The sequence below is a fragment of the Haliotis asinina genome, chromosome 10 (assembly GCF_037392515.1).
Source record: "Haliotis asinina isolate JCU_RB_2024 chromosome 10, JCU_Hal_asi_v2, whole genome shotgun sequence".
Classification (NCBI taxonomy): domain Eukaryota; kingdom Metazoa; phylum Mollusca; class Gastropoda; order Lepetellida; family Haliotidae; genus Haliotis; species Haliotis asinina.
The window spans coordinates 54,352,573-54,370,535 of NC_090289.1; the positions used below are offsets into that span (position 1 = coordinate 54,352,573).

At 39.8% G+C, this 17,963-nt stretch overlaps 1 protein-coding gene across 1 annotated transcript in view; it reads left to right on the forward strand.

Moving 5' to 3' along the window:
• LOC137298518 (unconventional myosin-Ib-like) overlaps positions 1-17,963 on the forward strand; it is a 76,527-nt gene that overhangs the window by 52,847 nt on the left and 5,717 nt on the right. The window contains exons 16-32 of the mRNA XM_067830812.1: positions 634-696; positions 1,023-1,217; positions 1,683-1,797; positions 2,212-2,267; positions 2,594-2,659; positions 2,823-2,890; positions 3,770-3,986; positions 4,544-4,693; positions 5,380-5,448; positions 6,243-6,329; positions 7,478-7,564; positions 9,424-9,585; positions 9,820-9,951; positions 10,300-10,406; positions 12,633-12,768; positions 13,282-13,440; positions 17,570-17,709. Coding sequence (XP_067686913.1) covers positions 634-696; positions 1,023-1,217; positions 1,683-1,797; positions 2,212-2,267; positions 2,594-2,659; positions 2,823-2,890; positions 3,770-3,986; positions 4,544-4,693; positions 5,380-5,448; positions 6,243-6,329; positions 7,478-7,564; positions 9,424-9,585; positions 9,820-9,951; positions 10,300-10,406; positions 12,633-12,768; positions 13,282-13,440; positions 17,570-17,709 — 2,009 coding nt within the window. The remainder of the gene's footprint in view (positions 1-633; positions 697-1,022; positions 1,218-1,682; positions 1,798-2,211; positions 2,268-2,593; positions 2,660-2,822; positions 2,891-3,769; positions 3,987-4,543; positions 4,694-5,379; positions 5,449-6,242; positions 6,330-7,477; positions 7,565-9,423; positions 9,586-9,819; positions 9,952-10,299; positions 10,407-12,632; positions 12,769-13,281; positions 13,441-17,569; positions 17,710-17,963) is intronic.

A 17,963-nucleotide genomic window follows, 5' to 3' on the forward strand; every position in this document is an offset into this window, starting at 1 on the left:
TGCCATCAAGATGGAAATTGGAGTCTCGCTGTGGTGTTCACCTCTCTTATATTGCTGGAAAAAGACTGAAGACTGCATAAAACAGCTATTACAGTCTGATGAGGTCATCCTAATTTGACCTGGGTTGTAGACATGTACCTCTGTTAAACCCAAGAGGATATGACATGCATAAGTGAAGGGTTACACCACTTTGAACAGTAATTAGATTATATCACAATGTTTCAGCTCATGTCACAAAACTTCTGTCGAACATGAGAAAGTTGTGGTGTTTACAGTAATTCATATCTGTCATTGGGTGTATGCATGTGTGTCCATGCCTTTGTCTGTGACCTGTGCCCGTGTCAATGTCTGTGACCTGTGTCTGCATCAATGTGTGTGATAAAGAGCCCTGTTTCACTAAGCCTGTCTCATAAGCCTAAGATCTCATAACTTTCCACATAACATTCATTCTTCCCATAGTGTAACACAGGTTCACAATAGTCGTAGCGCTGTGATAGCTTTGTGAAATGGGGCCCTGTGTCTCTCTTTGTGTCCATGTCTGTGACCTGTGTTGCTGTCTGTGACCTGTTACTGTCTCTGTTTGCATCTGTGACTGTGTGACCATCTTCAACTGACCAATCTTGTCTTCTGCAGGGTATTGAATGGATCAACGTGGACTACTTCAACAACTCTGTTATCTGTGACCTTATAGAGAAGGTGGGTACTTCCAACCCATCCATGCTCATACTCTATACTCCTCTCACCATCTCTGCAGAGGTTCAAACTGTTGGCAATTTACATGAACAATATTTTATTGCAAAAGTCAAATGTATTCATTAGAAAAGTCTTACTTTCAGTTTTTGCAATCAATTTGCATCAGCTGCAGCCTTTCCGTCCCTATATTACCACTCAACAGCAGTTCCAACCTATGGCCAACACCCCACTGCAGTTTCCATCCATTTTTCACTGTCCCTTCAGCAGCTACCAGCACTGCCTCACTGTCCTCCACCATGCCTAAACATGTCTACCTGTGTACATTTCAGAACAACATTGGCATCCTTGCCCTCCTGGATGAAGAATGCCTCAGACCAGGAACTGTGTCTGATAAGACTTTCCTGCAGAAGTTAGACTCTCGCTGCTCTGAACATCCCCACTATGAGAGTCGCAACTGCAAGAAGACCCAGTCAGACAAGTCTCTGCCCCATGACGCCTTCAGACTGAAGCACTACGCTGGGAATGTAAGTCTTCTCTTACTTTTCTCTTACTGCTAGAATCAGGAATGAGGAGTGTTGCACATTCCCTGTTCAGTTGTGTCATTTGTTACCACAACAATGGTTTAGTCCCAGCACCCTATTTCTGAGAGGCATCTCAGTGAATCTGGAGCTTTGTTGATCACATGTCACTGGTATTCGTCACAGGATGTTTTGTGGTCTAGAGTTGAATACAGGCCAGTGTAATGAAGATTTGATAACTGGCAGCTGTGACCCCACTATGATGGCCATTACCTCTATGCTTTGACAAAGACTTACAACAGTTGTAGCCATAAGATCACTTAGAAAGCATCCAGTGCATCGGTGAGGTCAGTCAGTTTCTGTTTGATCACCCTTTTGTCCAAATGCTGCATTTGCATAATTGAAGAGAACAACTTTTGAACTTTTGAATATTTCACCAGCATAAAACAGTACTAACTCCTATCTGTGTAGGTTTTGTACAAAGTTGAAGGCTTCATTGACAAGAACAATGACCTGCTGTTCCGGGACCTGTCCCAGTCTATGTACTCCTGTTCCAACACGCTCCTGAAGACTCTCTTCCCTGAAGGTCAGTTGCCTGATGTCAGTTGATGTCGTACTGTCAGGAATCCTGTAATGTCTAAAATAGTGTTAAAGCATTGCTGAAGCATTCATCAACTGTTATCAGAATCCAGATTAGAACCTTGGTGCCAGGAGTTGAGTCTCTAGAGACACAAGTTAAGGAAAGGACATCCTGTTATGACAAACTAAATATATATTAAGGACATGAAGGACCCTGATTGAATTAGGCAGTTCCTTACCTTCTTTCATGTAATATATATTTAACGATGCAAACTACTTTGTTATTGAGTCAATTATTTTAAAATACATAACTGAAGTTATATTGATAAATTGTACGTCAGTTTGAATGTTTAGAAAAAGGGTACTTACTAGCTGGTGACTGTCCAGAGGACCAGTGTGTTGCATGTGTTGTCTGCTCCAGGAAATCCGGCCCAGAAGTCCCTGAAGCGGCCTGCCACTGCAGGGTCACAGTTCAAGGTAGATAACTCTGCTATGTATTATCAGCAAACATGTCTTCTTGAACACCTAGATACATTTCTAAAGCAGCAATATATCCATGTCATAGGCTGACTGGTTTTTCCAACCGCCTGTCACATATGCAGGGATGAGAATTTTCCACAGAACTGAACAGATTTGATTGCGCTAGGGTTGGAGGCATGGAGATCTGTGGCCCCACACACCCTTGCTCATTGCCATCATTCTCCCTTCATACCCATTGTCACCCTGTCGCATCTTCCTACAGACCATCCTGTAATGTTGGTGTACAACAACCCTCCCAACATGTCAGTGCTCTCCTGTTGTAGATATCTGTTACGGAGCTGATGAAGAACCTGCTGTCCAAGAACCCCAACTACATCCGCTGTGTGAAGGTAGGACTTTATCTGACACAACACGTCGTTGCCTGTGTTCCTGACATTTGAGTATGGTCATATATGTCCTGCATCACTAAACAATAAACATAGTGTGATGGTTTAAGGTCATAACCTGTACATTTTATAGATTTTTTGTGAAATATTTCCTTATCATTTCCAGCCAAATGATGACAAGAAGGCAGGGGCTTTTGATCTCTCCATCGTGAGGCACCAGGTTCGATATCTCGGGTATGTTCACACAGTCAATATTGTTTTGCCTACACATGAAGATCTGTGTTACAATTGGGTCTCCATACCAGTCACAAAAGGTGACTAACAGGATTGAGTGGTCACTGACTTGGTTGACACATGTCATCATATCCTATTTGCGTAGAACGTTGCTCATGCTATTGATCATCTGGGTCAGACTCTATTACTTACAGACTATATTGCTGAACTATTGCTGAGTGCAACATAAAACTAAACTCACTGCTGTGCCAAGGAATACATTCAGTTGAGGATTTAACAGTGTAAACACATGGTGTTTATGTGTGGTTCCGGGATTTGACATATTGTAGATGTAGGGAGAAACTAAGTGTATTCAAGGTGTTCAAGAACTGCTTTCGTTATGACCTTACAGGGGCATTTATGTAACAAGAGGTTACAAGGAAGGCATGTTCAGATTGGTTCTTGGAAGTGTGCATCTCTTTTTGTATTTGCCCCTAAAAGTGCAGAAATTGAGTAGTAAATACATCAACAATAAGCAGCTACTTACTTAATCAGCAAAACAAAATTCTAGATGATACACAGTCCCACTGGCTGTATCATTTATCTCAGTGCAATACCAATCCCACCCATTCCATTGTCAGCTTGGAAACGGTAGGCGCATAGTGAGCAGGGCATGTTTTCTCTTCTGTATATGACAATACTTCCTTGGTTAACTGCTCACACAATGATCACACAATGATCACACAATGATCACACAGTCACTTGTTTGTTTATGGGAATGTCCAGTGTAAAACAGTATATTGGTACAAACTTAAACATCGGCCAGTATTTCACTTCAGTTTATTTGATGAGCAAACCTCCACAGACATGACTGCAGTCATGTTGATTTGTGTTGTACAGGTTGATGGAGAACGTGAGGGTGCGGCGTGCAGGGTATGCATTTCGCCAAAATTATGATGCATTCCTGTACCGCTACAAGATGCTGGCCCCCGAGACATGGCCACACTGGGAGGGCCTCAACAGCAAGGGGGTGGAGACCATCCTGCAGGCACAGAGGATACAGTCTGAGGAATACGCTATCGGCAGAACCAAGATATTCATCAGGAACCCCAAAACTGTGAGTCACTCATTGCTTTGTTCTCTATAATCATTCAGCAGGAAACTAAGTATAAAGCTTTTGGAGTTCTAAAAGATATTTGAAAATTGATGGTAATAATTTTAAGTGGCAATTATGTGATTCCATTTCATATGTTTTAATAGATTAACAAAATGGCACTAGGTCTTCTAAATTGATTTTACAAAAAATGGTAAAATTTTAATTTTTTATGTTTCTTATTTGCATTTTATGACTTCTATTAAAATTCTTGCAACCCCATCATAACGACATTTCTAAAAATGCAACTGGAAAATTGATGCATTTTCAGTTTAAGACAACCCCATGAAATACTAAGGGACCAACCCTGAAATTTGATTACTGCTACACTGACACGTTTTGGTTCATGCAAAGGCCTCATCTGCTATGTTTGTGGTAATGTTGAAGTATTGGTTAATAGATCATGACACATTCATGTCCACTGCCTCCTTAGTGTAGGAGGAGATAAAATAGCTCTGTTGTATGACAAAATGTATGAACAAAGACTAGCAACGTTGTTGACCGTGCTTGAATGTGTTCAGTTGTTCGACATGGAGGAACAGCGTCGGGAGCGGATGCACTACCTGGCCACACTCATACAGAAGATATGGAAGGGCTGGAGGCAGAAGATGCTGTACAGACGCATGAAGCGCAGTCAGATCATCCTGTCGGCCAACTGGAGGGCATTCTGGGTATGTTTGCAGATACATGTGACCTTGTTATTGTGTGTGTCCTGATTGGTTGTGTGACCTGGATAGTAGCGTGACCAAGGTAGCTGTACCTCCTGGATGGTAATGTTACCTGGATAGTTGTGTGGCGTGATTGTTTGTGTGACCTGGATAGTAGCGTGACCAAGGTGGCTGTACCTCCTGGATAGTAATGTGACCTGGTTGGTTGTGTGGCGTGATTGTTTGTGTGACCCAGTCGGCTGTGTGACCTAGTTGGTTGTGTGACCTGGCTAGTTGTGTGACCCAGGAGACTGTGTGACGTGGTTGGTTGTGTGGCATGATTGTTTGTTTGACCATGTTGGCTGTGTGACCTGGTTGGTTGCGTAACCTGGATGGTTGTGCGGCGTGATTAATTGTGTGACCTAGTCAGCTGTGTGTCCTGGTTGGTTGTGTGGCTCAGTGGGCTGTGTGACTGGTAGATTGTACGTCCTGGTTGGTTTTGTGACGTGATTGATTGTGTGACCCAGTCAGTTTTGTGTCCTGGTGGGTTGTGTTTCCTGGTTGATTGTGTGCTTCAGTTAACTGTGGGACCTGATTTACATAGTTACTTGATCATGATTGTCCAGAATGGTATATACCTGCTTGTCAAAATGTTGTGAATTAATCTGCAAAGTATGTAGGATTATCTGAGTTTTGTTCTCTGTAATCAGGCCAAGAAGTGCTACAGGAAGAAGAAGAGAAGTGCCTTGATCATCCAGTGCTACTCCCGAGGATGGAAGGTGAGTCTGGAACTGTGCCCAGGATATCACATGCTGACATTGAGAACATGTCCATGATGAGTGACAAACTTACAGTATGTAACACAGTACATGACTGCAGACAATATGAAACATACTACATGAAAATAATAATAATAATGAGGGTACTTGTACTGCACAACACTCCATACCACAAAGGGGCATGCTCAAAGTGTGCACCGTGGCTTGAAAACATACACACATGACTGCAACCCTGTAACACTGGACAATATGTAACATGGTACCTTCTGGACCTCAGCGTGTAACATGTTACTATGTTGCAAGCATCAGATTGACAGATCTTCTACTCTTGTTATTATCCCCTGCAACACGTTTTTTATCCCCCGCAACACGTTTTGCGGGGGGTATTAAAATGCACCCTGTCCGTGCGTGCACATTTATCTTTTCCGGAGCCGAACCTTAAAACCATTCAACATTTCTTCACCAAACTTGGCACATAGATAGATCTGGTGGTGTATTAGTTCCTTTTGGTACTTTGGGTATTCTTAATGAAATGTTTTTCGCCTTTCGATGGTAACAAGTGTGACTTAGACTGAAATTGGAGGTAATGTGGGGGATATTGATGACCGTGTCTTCTTGGTTTTCTTGAATTAAAGCGAATTTATTGTGTTTCCTCCCTTTATGAGCTATTAGTTGCCCTGTAATTGTTTTCTCTTCCCTGGACGAGGAAGTGGCTTGATGTTTTCTTTTCCTGTCAAAGGGTGAACTTGATTAAGTACCTTGTAACTCTTTCGTCTCCATATTCTTGCTTCCAGGCCCGAAGATTATTGCGGAAGCTCAAACATGAGCGCCGACGCTTGTTAGCGTCTATCGTCATCCAAAAGACTTACAAAGGCTGGCAGGTGTGATTCACTGTTGTCAAGCATGCGTTTTGTTCCTACTTAACAGCCTCATCTTTATCAGTTGTAACCCATCATATCCTATCAAACTTTGTGTTTTGTCTGGAGCACTGGTCTATATCTAACAACTATAAAAGGTTAATTGTAAGATTGAACATATAATATTGACCAGAATATTATTAATCAGATGTTATGTGGTGTGACATCATACATTTTGATATAAAGGAGGATATGTCATAGCTGGAACTAAGGTAGTAATTAATAGTACATGATAGATGTGACATCAATCTGTATACACTAGCACAGGGACATTTATAGTACATGATAGATGTGATATGAGCCTGTATACACTAGCACAGGGACATTGATAGTACATGGGAGATGTGATATCAGTCTGTATACACTAGCACTGGGACATTGATAGTACATGGGAGATGTGATATCAGTCTGTATACACTAGCACTGGGACATTGATAGTACATGGAAGATGTGATATCAGTCTGTTTATACTAGCACTGGGACATTGATAGTACATGGGAGATGTGATATCAGCCTTTATCTAGCCTCATGTAACAATGTCGAGTTTTGATTGGTCCACGTGACTCTGATAAAATACCATGTACATCCATCACGATCTGCGAGCGGGAGTATGAAAGTCGTGTACTCCCGCTACGAAAGTCATATCACCCCGCTACGCCTCGGTGACGACGCGAAGTGAGAAAAGCGTGCATCGACAAGCCTTTAGTAACATGCGGTGCACTGAGGTCAAACGATCAGCTGGTGTCAACATGGCAGCAAGTCGATTCGATGCGTGTTGTTTTGTTTTGATTAGTGAAAACATACAGCTAGATAAATGTGTTATCACATCGTGTCTCGGGAAATACTGGCTTTTATCAGTCCCTCGTAAGGTTGGGACATTGATAGTACATGGTAGATGTGATATCAGTCTGTATACACTAGCATTGGGACATTTATATTACATGATAGATGTGATATCAGTCTGTGTACACTACAGATTATAGTATACACTGTCTTAAGAACATGTGGTGATATCTTACTGTCTCACAATTAACCTCTTATGGTGTAGACATAGTGAATTGTTACAATTTTATTTGCTCGCAGAATCATCCTTTGTGTTCTTCATTTTACAGGCCCGACGGTTATTGGCGAAACTCAAACATGAACGAAAATGTTTGTTGTCATCAATTGTGATCCAAAAGACATTTAGAGGATGGCAGGTGTGAAACATAGCGTGCAGCTAGCTAGCTGACTAGTTTATCGTAGAGGGAATGCACCGTTGATCATGTGAACATAGCACTAGTTGACTAGTTCATTGTAAGGGCAATGCTGCATGTTGATATTAACTGGCTAGTTGACTAGTTTCATGTAGAGTGAATGCACCATTGTTCATGGTATCACAGCACTAACTAGGTGACTTGTTCATTGTTTAGTAAATATAACGTTTTTCATGTCAACTTCGCACTAACAAGGTGACTCGTTCATTGTTCAGTAAATACAACTTTGTTCATTTCAACGCAGCACTAACTACTTGACTTAGTCATTGTGGAGGTAATGTAACATGCTCATGATAACACTGCATGCATTCAAGCAGATACTCCTTATAACTTTTATTCAGCAGTCTAACTCACATTAACCCATAAAGGTCCCGGGGTAGAATAGGCCTTCAGCACATCTGCTTGTCGTAAGAGGCGACTAACAGGATCGGGTGGTCGGGCTTGCTGACTTGGTTGGCACATGTCATCTGTTCCCAGTTGCGCAGATCAATGCTCATGTTATTGATCACTGGATTTTCTGGTCCAGACTCAATTATTTACAGACCGCCGCCATATGGCTGTAATATTGCCGAGTGCAGCATAAAACTAAACTCACTCACTCTAACTCACATTAGATCCTTCAATTATTTAACCAGCAAAATTGTAATTGATTACAAAATTGCAGGTGATAACAGGCTTTGAAATTTCTATTGTTTGTCTGTTCTTTAAAGTGAATGATCAGGAGATATTTGTAGTTTTCAAATTGGGCTCCCTCGTTGATCAATTTACAGTGGATGTGTATAATGTTGGTTTTGTTCAGAAGTTGTTTGGTGGCAACTACACAGAGAAAACACATATATTATTCATTACTATGGTTTCTTCAATATAACAATGTAAGATAATTACTGATGTCATTTCCTGTATTATGGGGGAAGGGGAGTGGGGGGTTAAATTCTCAGTTAGTGCACAGTTCATTGTCAACATTCTTGTCATTATACATTTTTGTCTTCTGATTTCAATTCAAAGAAAAATGTTTTGCAAGAAGATTATTTTATAGAGATCTATAATTTGTTTGTTATGAGATGAAACATGCTGAACAAGGAACTTAATGGGTAGTTTGAGTATTACATGGCACAAAGCATTCCAGTGTTATGTTTTGATGCTGCTGCAGCTCACTCACAATGTGAATCGTCTCGTAATGTCAGTTGTGTAATGTGAATTGTCATGTAATGTGAAACGTTGTGCATGCAGATGTTTGGCGAGGGGCATGTCCTGTGTTTGTTCTGAGTTTAATTTATGTTTGTTTTGGCAACAGTGTTACAGTTAAGCCTCTCTATGCAATCCAGGTTGCAGTTATTGTTTAATGTCAAAGAACTCTTTATTGCAGCTTCTGTGTTAAAAGTCCGATTTCCGAGTTGCTGAAGTGTATCAGCACATTTCTAACAGTTTTTCAGATACTGCCTCTGTCTAGTCTCATATATGATTACTTCACTCAGCATACTGGTTTTAAAATATTGTACTAATAAAAGCATACGTCAATGTATATTTGCTCCCTCTCTCTCTGGAGATTGGTAAGTGATTTGCAATGTGTTACTGTTTGTTATGTCATGGGAAGTCATGTTCGAGTGATGTACTGATGCTTTGCCCTGATGTATGTATATGTTGTGCTTCAAAGTGTGATGACATCTAATGCTGTGTCCAGATTCGTCCATATATGTGTGCATTTTATGCACTGCTACAGAATGAGGGTGAATATGAAACATCTGTGTGTTCTCATCTTTTGTTGCCATGGAGATGAGTGTTATACTGTATGTTGTTGGCAGGCTCGGAAGCTGCTAGCTAAACTGAAGCATGAGAAGAAGGTGTTATGGGCAGTCACAGTGATACACAAGTTCTTCCTTGGCTGGAAGATCAGAAAGGAGTACAGTGCAAAGTTCCGGAGAATTGCAGGACCAAAGATTGCAAGATTCTTCAAAATAGCATTGGTACGATGTCAAATTTGGACAGTGTATACAAAAGCTATATCAGACTCTATGCTCATATAGAATATATATTGTAGATTTAGTCTCTGTTTCCTCGGGTCATAACTTCATTATTCATAGCCCTAAGTGAAATAGCTTGAAAAGTGTGAAATAACTGGTTTTCATTTCACCCTGAAACTGCCTGATAATGCTGTTCAAGGTATATTATTACATTGCGAAACATTCTTGAATTTTCAGAAAAAGCAGTACTTGCTGAAGCTGCGTGACAACCTCCCTTCCAAGTCCCCCATCAGCCTGGACTGGCCAAAAGCACCCACACGATTCAAACAGACTTCTGAAGAACTGAAGAAAATCTTCCACAAATGGAGGGTGAGTGAAGGGAAATGCAGATGCGTGGACAGTTGGGGGATAGTGTGAAGTGGGGGAGTAATGATTGTGTGTAAGGTTGGGGTATATGTGTGTAAGGTCAGGGAATAGTATGAAAGGGTGGAGGCAAGTATAGCACTGTCTTAATGAGGGGAAGTTGTTCAAATCTTTCTTGACATTAACAGATCACATTTGGATCATACTGGATTATGATTCAGATTTCTGCCTATAACAAGAGTGCTGTATTCTGATACACTGTCCCCTCTTTTTATAGCATTTATACACAAACTTATTTCGCTGATTTGACATTACGGCACAATACACAGTATCCATCAATGTTACTGTTTCCAGTGTGCAAAGTATCGCTCACAGTTCGATGAAGTTTCACGATATCGAATGAAGGAAAAGGTGACGGCCAGCAACATTTTTAAGGACAAGAAGGAGCTATACCCCAGCAGGTGAGGAGGAGCAGAGACAAGCCTGACTCTGAGGGTGCGGGTTCGAATCCCGAATGGGACTCAACCAAAATAGTATTAGAATTTGTACTTTACTAAGAAAGTGTAATCCCACATATGACATATGTTGCATTTGACCACTTTCTAAATGGCATTGTGTAATCACCGCCATATACCTGGAATATTGCTGAGTGTGACGTAAAACTCAACTCACTCACTCATTCACTGATAGAATATCATGTATCTGCCACTTATGTTTATTTGATTTGGTATAAGTTTTTCCAGGTCAAATGCTAGAAAAGTCCCTATCTTCTAGGATCTCTGAGCTGCTGTAAAGCTGTTATCCAGTAATTAGTACAACACCTCCCTCTCTCCTCAAATTCATATTTTTATGAAACTAGCAACAGAATGTGTCAGGTTAAAACTAAATACGGTTGACCCTACTGTTGAAACGGTGCCCACATGTTTATAGAGTAACTCCATGGGCATTAACTCATGATGTAATGGATGTTGGCAAGCACTGGTGTTCAACATGGTCAAGATATGCAGTGTGGGTGATATGGCCAGGTGTGTCATATTACCTGATTTGGACTGGAAGAAGGTTGTGCACGCGACTGTGTTAAGTGTATGTCCTAACCATAGCCATCACTCAGTCAAGGAGTAAGGTGTTGTTTGTAAGCCAAATGTTTGTGTTTTTGCCCAAATGCTGTTGTTATCCCTGCGCCTCAGGGTAATTAGTCCTGATTGCTTACTTAGATTTATTCTCAGTCAGTTGGGTGAAACTAGATTGACTCACAGTGATATAGCACAATAAAAACAAATCTCATATACAAGGCAAAATCAAATAAATGACATGGAGATTCTGTCAATAAATGTTTATTATATTTTCATCAGGTTAGGCACACAATTTCAGGTGACAACAAATGTAGTTGTTACGCGTTACAGGCTTATTACATGGCATTAAACAATAAAAACTTCCCTGCAAAGTTTAAATACAGGAAGTAGCTCCAACGAGCACGTCACGTGATGATGGATACACAACCACAACGGCCCTCACTATGCAAAACATTTCTTAAACGGGAAAACAGTGACACATCTCAGGTTCCGACTCGCACCACGTGTCTAACAGATGATTAGAGCGGTCCCCACAAGTAAGTACATAGTGAACTGGTTTAACAAACAAACCATTACAAGTCAATTACACTCACACTTGGTGAGAACTCTCCCATGTACACAAACTTCTGTCACATTACACATGGTATTATTCAAGTCTATGAGAAAAAACTCTGCTCATATTCACAATAAACCAACTGTTACCCCAGTGTGAGAAAATGCACTAATTAACAAGAAACCTGGACCTAACAAAAACCTAGCTATTTCACACATTCATAAAACATCCTAGTCAAAATATAATGCAGTGACTGACATGAACAAAGAAAGTATTTTTACCTGGTGCTGCGTGCGCCAAACTAATCAAACGATGTTTCTCTTCCCGCTGACAAGTATCTTAAATGTCAGGGCGACAATCAAAATGCTTGAACTGCACGAGATTTACCTATGGGCCTCAGCGAGCCTTATACCCAGATGTGTTTGGGCAAAACCTGATATCTCAGGAACTGTTACACCCAATGTCTTCAAATTTGGTGACAGCCTACATTGGGAAATTGCACAGACACCATTAAATTTTGGTGATCTTGATCTTATTTTCAATCTCACCACGATTCTTGTTAACGCAATGTCTCATAAATGTTGTACCCAGTGTCTTCAAATTTGGTGACAGCATGTGACCTGTGAAGGTCCCGTGGTAGAATAGGCCTTCAGCAACCCATGCTTGCCATGAAAGGCGACAATGCTTGTCGTAAGAGGCAACTAACAGGATCGGGTGGTCAGGCTCGCTGACTTGGTTGACACATGTCATCGGTTCCCAATTGCTCAGATCGATGCTCATGTTGTTAGTCACTGGATTGTCCTGTCCAGACTCGATTATTTACAGACCGCCACCATATATCTGGAATATTGCTGGGTGCAGCGTAAAACTAAACTCACTGACTCACTGGTGACAGTCTACATTCACGAATTGCAGAGACATCAGGTGCTTTTGGTGAATAGTGAAGTGGTGGATCTGTTATCAATATTACAGTCTTCTTTAGCGATGGGGGACACTGCCTCATTAGTGGCAAACAGTTGTTGATATAGCAGAGCATTATTTAAAGTATCCATTCATTTCAGCGTTGGGGAGCCATTTAAAGGTGATTACGTAGCTCTCCAACAGAACCCAAAGTGGCAGAAGCTGTATGGTCAGAGTGGAGACCAGCAGATTGTCTTTGCTGAAATGGTCATGAAGATCAACCGAGCCAATGGAAAGGTGAGACATTAACTGGTGATGGCCAAAATGTTGATATTTAAAACTGGATCAATTTCCTTCAGTAAGAAAGATTGATTCTTGAGTGGTTTATGACTAGGACCAGTAATAGTGCTGGTACACAGATATTGTTTTTCCTGTAATATCCTATTTGAAACCAAATAAAACTCCATGGTAATTGTACAAATCATCAATGTTCACATTACTTTGTGACAATGCACACCAAGTGACTTGAATGTTTGAATAAACAATATAGTTTCACTCAATGTCAGTTTATGGTTTAAAGAATAGATTTTTCCAGTGCATCAAACAAACGTTTCTAATATGCACAAGTCATATCTAACTGTTGTAGTGTGTATGTGGGTAATTTTAGACGAGATGGTCAGGTTGTTCTCAGTCACCGCACCCCCCACCCACCCATGATGAATAAACTTCAGACCAATGGGGGTAAGAAGATCTACATCCCCAAGACATGATGTATTTATGTGTGTGTCACTGATTGTGTTTGTTGTGCAGATGGTGCAGATGCTGTTTGTGATGAGCTCACAAGCCATCCTGATTATTGAACACAAGACCATGGCTCTCAAGTATAGGATACCTCTGGGCCAGATACATCGGATCTCTCTCAGTCCATACCAGGACAAGCTTGTCATCTTCCATATACAGAAGTCTGGAGTAAGTAGAAGTAAAGGAGGGGTATTTCATATACAGAAGTCTGGAGTAAGTAGAAGTAATGGAGGGGTATTTCATATACTGAAGTCTGGAGTAAGTAGAAGTAATGGAGGGGTATTTCATATACTGAAGTCTGGAGTAAGTAGAAGTAATGGAGGGGTATTTCATATACAGAAGTCTGGAGTAAGTAGAAGTAATGGAGGGGTATTTCATATACAAAAGTCTGGAGTAAGTAGAAGTAATGGAGGGGTATTTCATATACAGAAGTCTGGAGTAAGTAGAAGTAATGGAGGGGTATTTCATATACAGAAGTCTGGAGTAAGTAGAAGTAATGGAGGGGTATTTCATATACAGAAGTCTGGAGTAAGTAGAAGTAATGGAGGGGTATTTCATATACTGAAGTCTGGAGTAAGTAGAAGTAATGGAGGGGTATTTCATATACAGAAGTCTGGAGTAAGCAGAAGTAATGGAGGGGTATTTCATATACAAAAGTCCCGAAAAAATAAAAGTAATGGAGGGCTATTTCATAGGGCATGCGTGGAACAAGTCAGCAGAGTGAGGTAATAAATGGGTTGGTTTTTTGGTCCCTTACTCAAGTGAAAATCAATCAATCAATCAATCTTTATTTAATACTCAAAGGTCACAGGCCGATAGTACTAATAAAAATTTACATTTACATCAATCATCTTTGGGTAGCAATACACTGTTTCTATGATTACATGCTTTATAGATATAGATGGACATGTTTTCTAAGTTTCTATTACTAGCACTGTTCATACATGATGTAAATGTAAATGTTTCAGGATGTATATCGTAGTATTTATTCATATATGTTTTACGTAAAGGTAAATATGCACAGACACATAAAAAATGGAATTCATCTTCAATACAGTTGAAGTTACACATTTTAGATATTCTATTTTTTTTATTGATTCGTTGATATCTTCCAGTTTCAATAAATGTGCCTATTGAGGTTTTATACTTTCTTATTGTTGAAATTGAGAGATAGAGTTCAGTATATATTGTATCCTTAGTCATTTTGTAGTAGAAACATTTACTTGATAATGAGAGAGAAGTTGACCAATTTTGAAAAAATATGTCTTTAAGTCTTTGTGTAACTGCACTGATAAAAAGAGATTGTGATTCTACAGCTTGTTTTATCCACACATTGCCAAAGCCGATCGAAGATAACAAATATTTTATGTGGGTTACCCAGTTTTCTTTCCCTTGACTATCATATAATCTCATCATATCATAACATTTTCTTCGTAATCTATTAGGCATTGCTGGCATTCTTAACCAATATCTGACAATCTTCATATTTGATTCTATATATAACACGGACACCTTCCACATTCTCCATACACCATACAATTTGGTGTTGATAACTTAAATCCAAGAAACTTCTTACAAGCATATAAGTGAACTTTTTCAATAACATAAATGATTTGAAGCCCCATACCTCAGCACCATATAATATAATTGGATTTATTTTTGAATCGAATAGTTTGAAGAATGATTTGTGTGACAAGTCACCTAAAACACGTATATTTTTCATTATGCCGATAAGCATTTTCTTTGCTTGCAAGGATGCCTGTGATGTATTAAGCATCCATGACAGGTGTTGTGTAAAATGTACACCCAGGTACTTATATGACGTAGTTGTTTCTAATCTGACTCCATTGTACAACCATTTTTCGTGTTTAGCGAATTTACCTCCATTTTTGAAAACAACAATTTTAGTTTTTTTCTGGTTAACTGATAGTTAATTCTCGCAATGCCTCTCTAATTCATTAAGTTCCTTTTGAAGACCTTTAATTGTACTAGGAAATAATATTATGTCGTCCACAAACAATAAAGGAAATATTTGAATAATGTCTGGTTGTAACTGGATACCGTCTTTGAATGGCATTTAGAAATGATACTCATAAAGACAGAAGTTTTTTATGGATGACAACTACTTTATTGTGAAGAGTCTCGACATTTCGAAATATATTCTTACTTCTTCATCAGGTGAATGATATTGGATACCGTTCGAACAATTTGCTTGAATTTGAATTGCCAGCTTATTTATAAAAAAAGGTAAATAGAAAAGGGCTCAGTATAAAACCTTGTCTCACTCCTAAATGGCTTACAAAGGTACCAGATAATTCATTGTTATTTTTGACACAAATTTTCACATTTTCATATATACTGTGAAGTAGTTTTCCCATTTTGCTACTGACACCTTGTTTGTCTAGGAGACTCCATAATTTATTTCTATTAACTGTATCAAAAGCATTTGAGACGTCAACAAATAAGGCATAGAATTTTTGTCCTTTTTGGCAAAGATATTTCTGAATGACAGAATGTAAAACAAATATATTGTCAATCGTGGTGTAACCCTTCCTGAAGCCAGTCTGCGATTCTGATATCTCGTCTAAACTATGTCCCCATTCAACCAGTCTTCTATTTATAATGGATATAAATATTTTGCTAAATATGCTCAACAACATTATGCCTCTGTAGTTTTCGGGATTATTCGGGTCACCCAATTTATGGATAGGAACTATCATGCCAATGGACCATGACTTGGGGAAAGTACCCCCTTTCTAAAATAGTATTGAATATCAACTCAAGGTGTGGCAGTAGTAAATCTGTAGAGTGTTTGAAAGATTCTGGAATGGTAAAATCTAATCCTGAGGATTTATTAGCATTTAATTTTGTAATGCTATGGAGTATTTCCTCTGTAGTAATAGGCGAATCAAGTAAGTTGTCTGCCAAGCTTTCATCAAAGTAAAAATTATCAGAACTTTCTTCTACAGTGTCAGACTGGTGACGTGATTCACTGTCATCAGAGGCTGCAAACATGTTACTGACATGACTGTACCATTCTTCTATTTCTACATCATTTCTTGGATTAGATTTTTTATTTAATTTTTTCAACATGGACCAAAAGGAATTAGGATCACTTATACTATTTTGTAATTTCTGCTGTGTGGTCTCGTAATGTTCTTTTCGCTACAGAGAGTATTGTATTCGTTTCTACTGCGGTGGTAATATTCCAATGACTCTATGTCTTTATATCTCCTAAATTTGTTTAAATATCTACAACGCTCCGCTTTCATTTTTTTACAATCTGCCTCATGCCAAGAAGTTTCATGGTTACTGGTATGAATTGTCCTTTTTATATCGCTAGCAGCTGAGCAAAGAGCTTCTGTAACCAAATCAATACTTTAAACAATATCAGTAGGTGTTGAATCAGAAGATTCACGGAGTAAGGATTGTATATTATCTGAGAGTACATTTTGCCTAAATTGCTCTACTTTTGCCATGTTCCCAAATAAATTTAAATACATCATTTCCTTGTGTCTTGGGCGTGTTACATGAACGAGGCGCTCATAAACTCAAAGTGAAAATCAAATGACACCAGTCTCTGATTATCAGTATCAGACCACCATTTTCCTGGGCTTTGATGTAGCCTCTTAAAAAACTTCACTTGTCCCACTAAAGGCCATGGTTCATTTGGGTATAATGTGAGGAGCTCAGTGCCAGAATCCTTTGGATGGCATATTGGTGAAACATGTTGGTGGATGACACAGTGGGCGAGCTGTCTTAGGAGCCAGGCTAGTGATCTGTGAACTGGGCACCTCTTGAGGGTGGGAAAGCCACATGAACTAAGCATACCTAGTCACAGCAACAGTTGCCAGCTCTCCAGGGAATTGAGATTGATAATACTATGTGACATTGAGATGGACATCCTGTGATCAAGGGGGAAAAAAAGCAGCTTTGAGCAGCTGAGGTGCATATATTGGCGCTATGCGAATGTTAGGATGATGATGATGATGATGGTGATGATGGTGATGGTGATGATGATGATGATGATGATGGTGATGATGGTGATGATGATGATGATGATGATGATGATGATGGTGATGATGGTGGTGATGATGATGGTGATGGTGGTGATGGTGATGGTGATGGTGATGATGATGATGATGATGATGATGATGGTGATGGTGATGATGGTGATGATGATGATACTGACTTGTTCAATCACACCAGGATAATCTCAAGCTGTTCTCAAGTGAGGTACAGTTTGACTTGTTCCTTTTTAGCCTTTCTTTTTTGCAAGATGACCCTTTTGTTGCAGAGTGAAAACGGTGATATTTTGTCCAAGAAGGGAGATTTCATCTTCAGCTGTGATCCCCATGTGATAGAACTGGTAGCGAAGGCATACCAGGTGGTGCAGAACCAAACCAGGAAGCCCCCGGAGGTGCAGATATCCCCACAGTATGTAACCCATCTCACTTGACCCTAGGGCTGTGTCCACCGAGTCGTTTTCAAGGGATACCGGTGCCATAGTTCCAAATTTTCTGTGCAGTGTTTTTCTTTGCGCATATCAAAAAATGGGATTATGGGTTCTGATCCCAGTTTGCCCTTATGTTCCTAGGCACCATGCATATACCTGTGTGTTTTACTGAACAGGTAAACACCAGCGTTATACCAGCGTCCCTTCCATGCAAACTTACATGATGTCATATAAC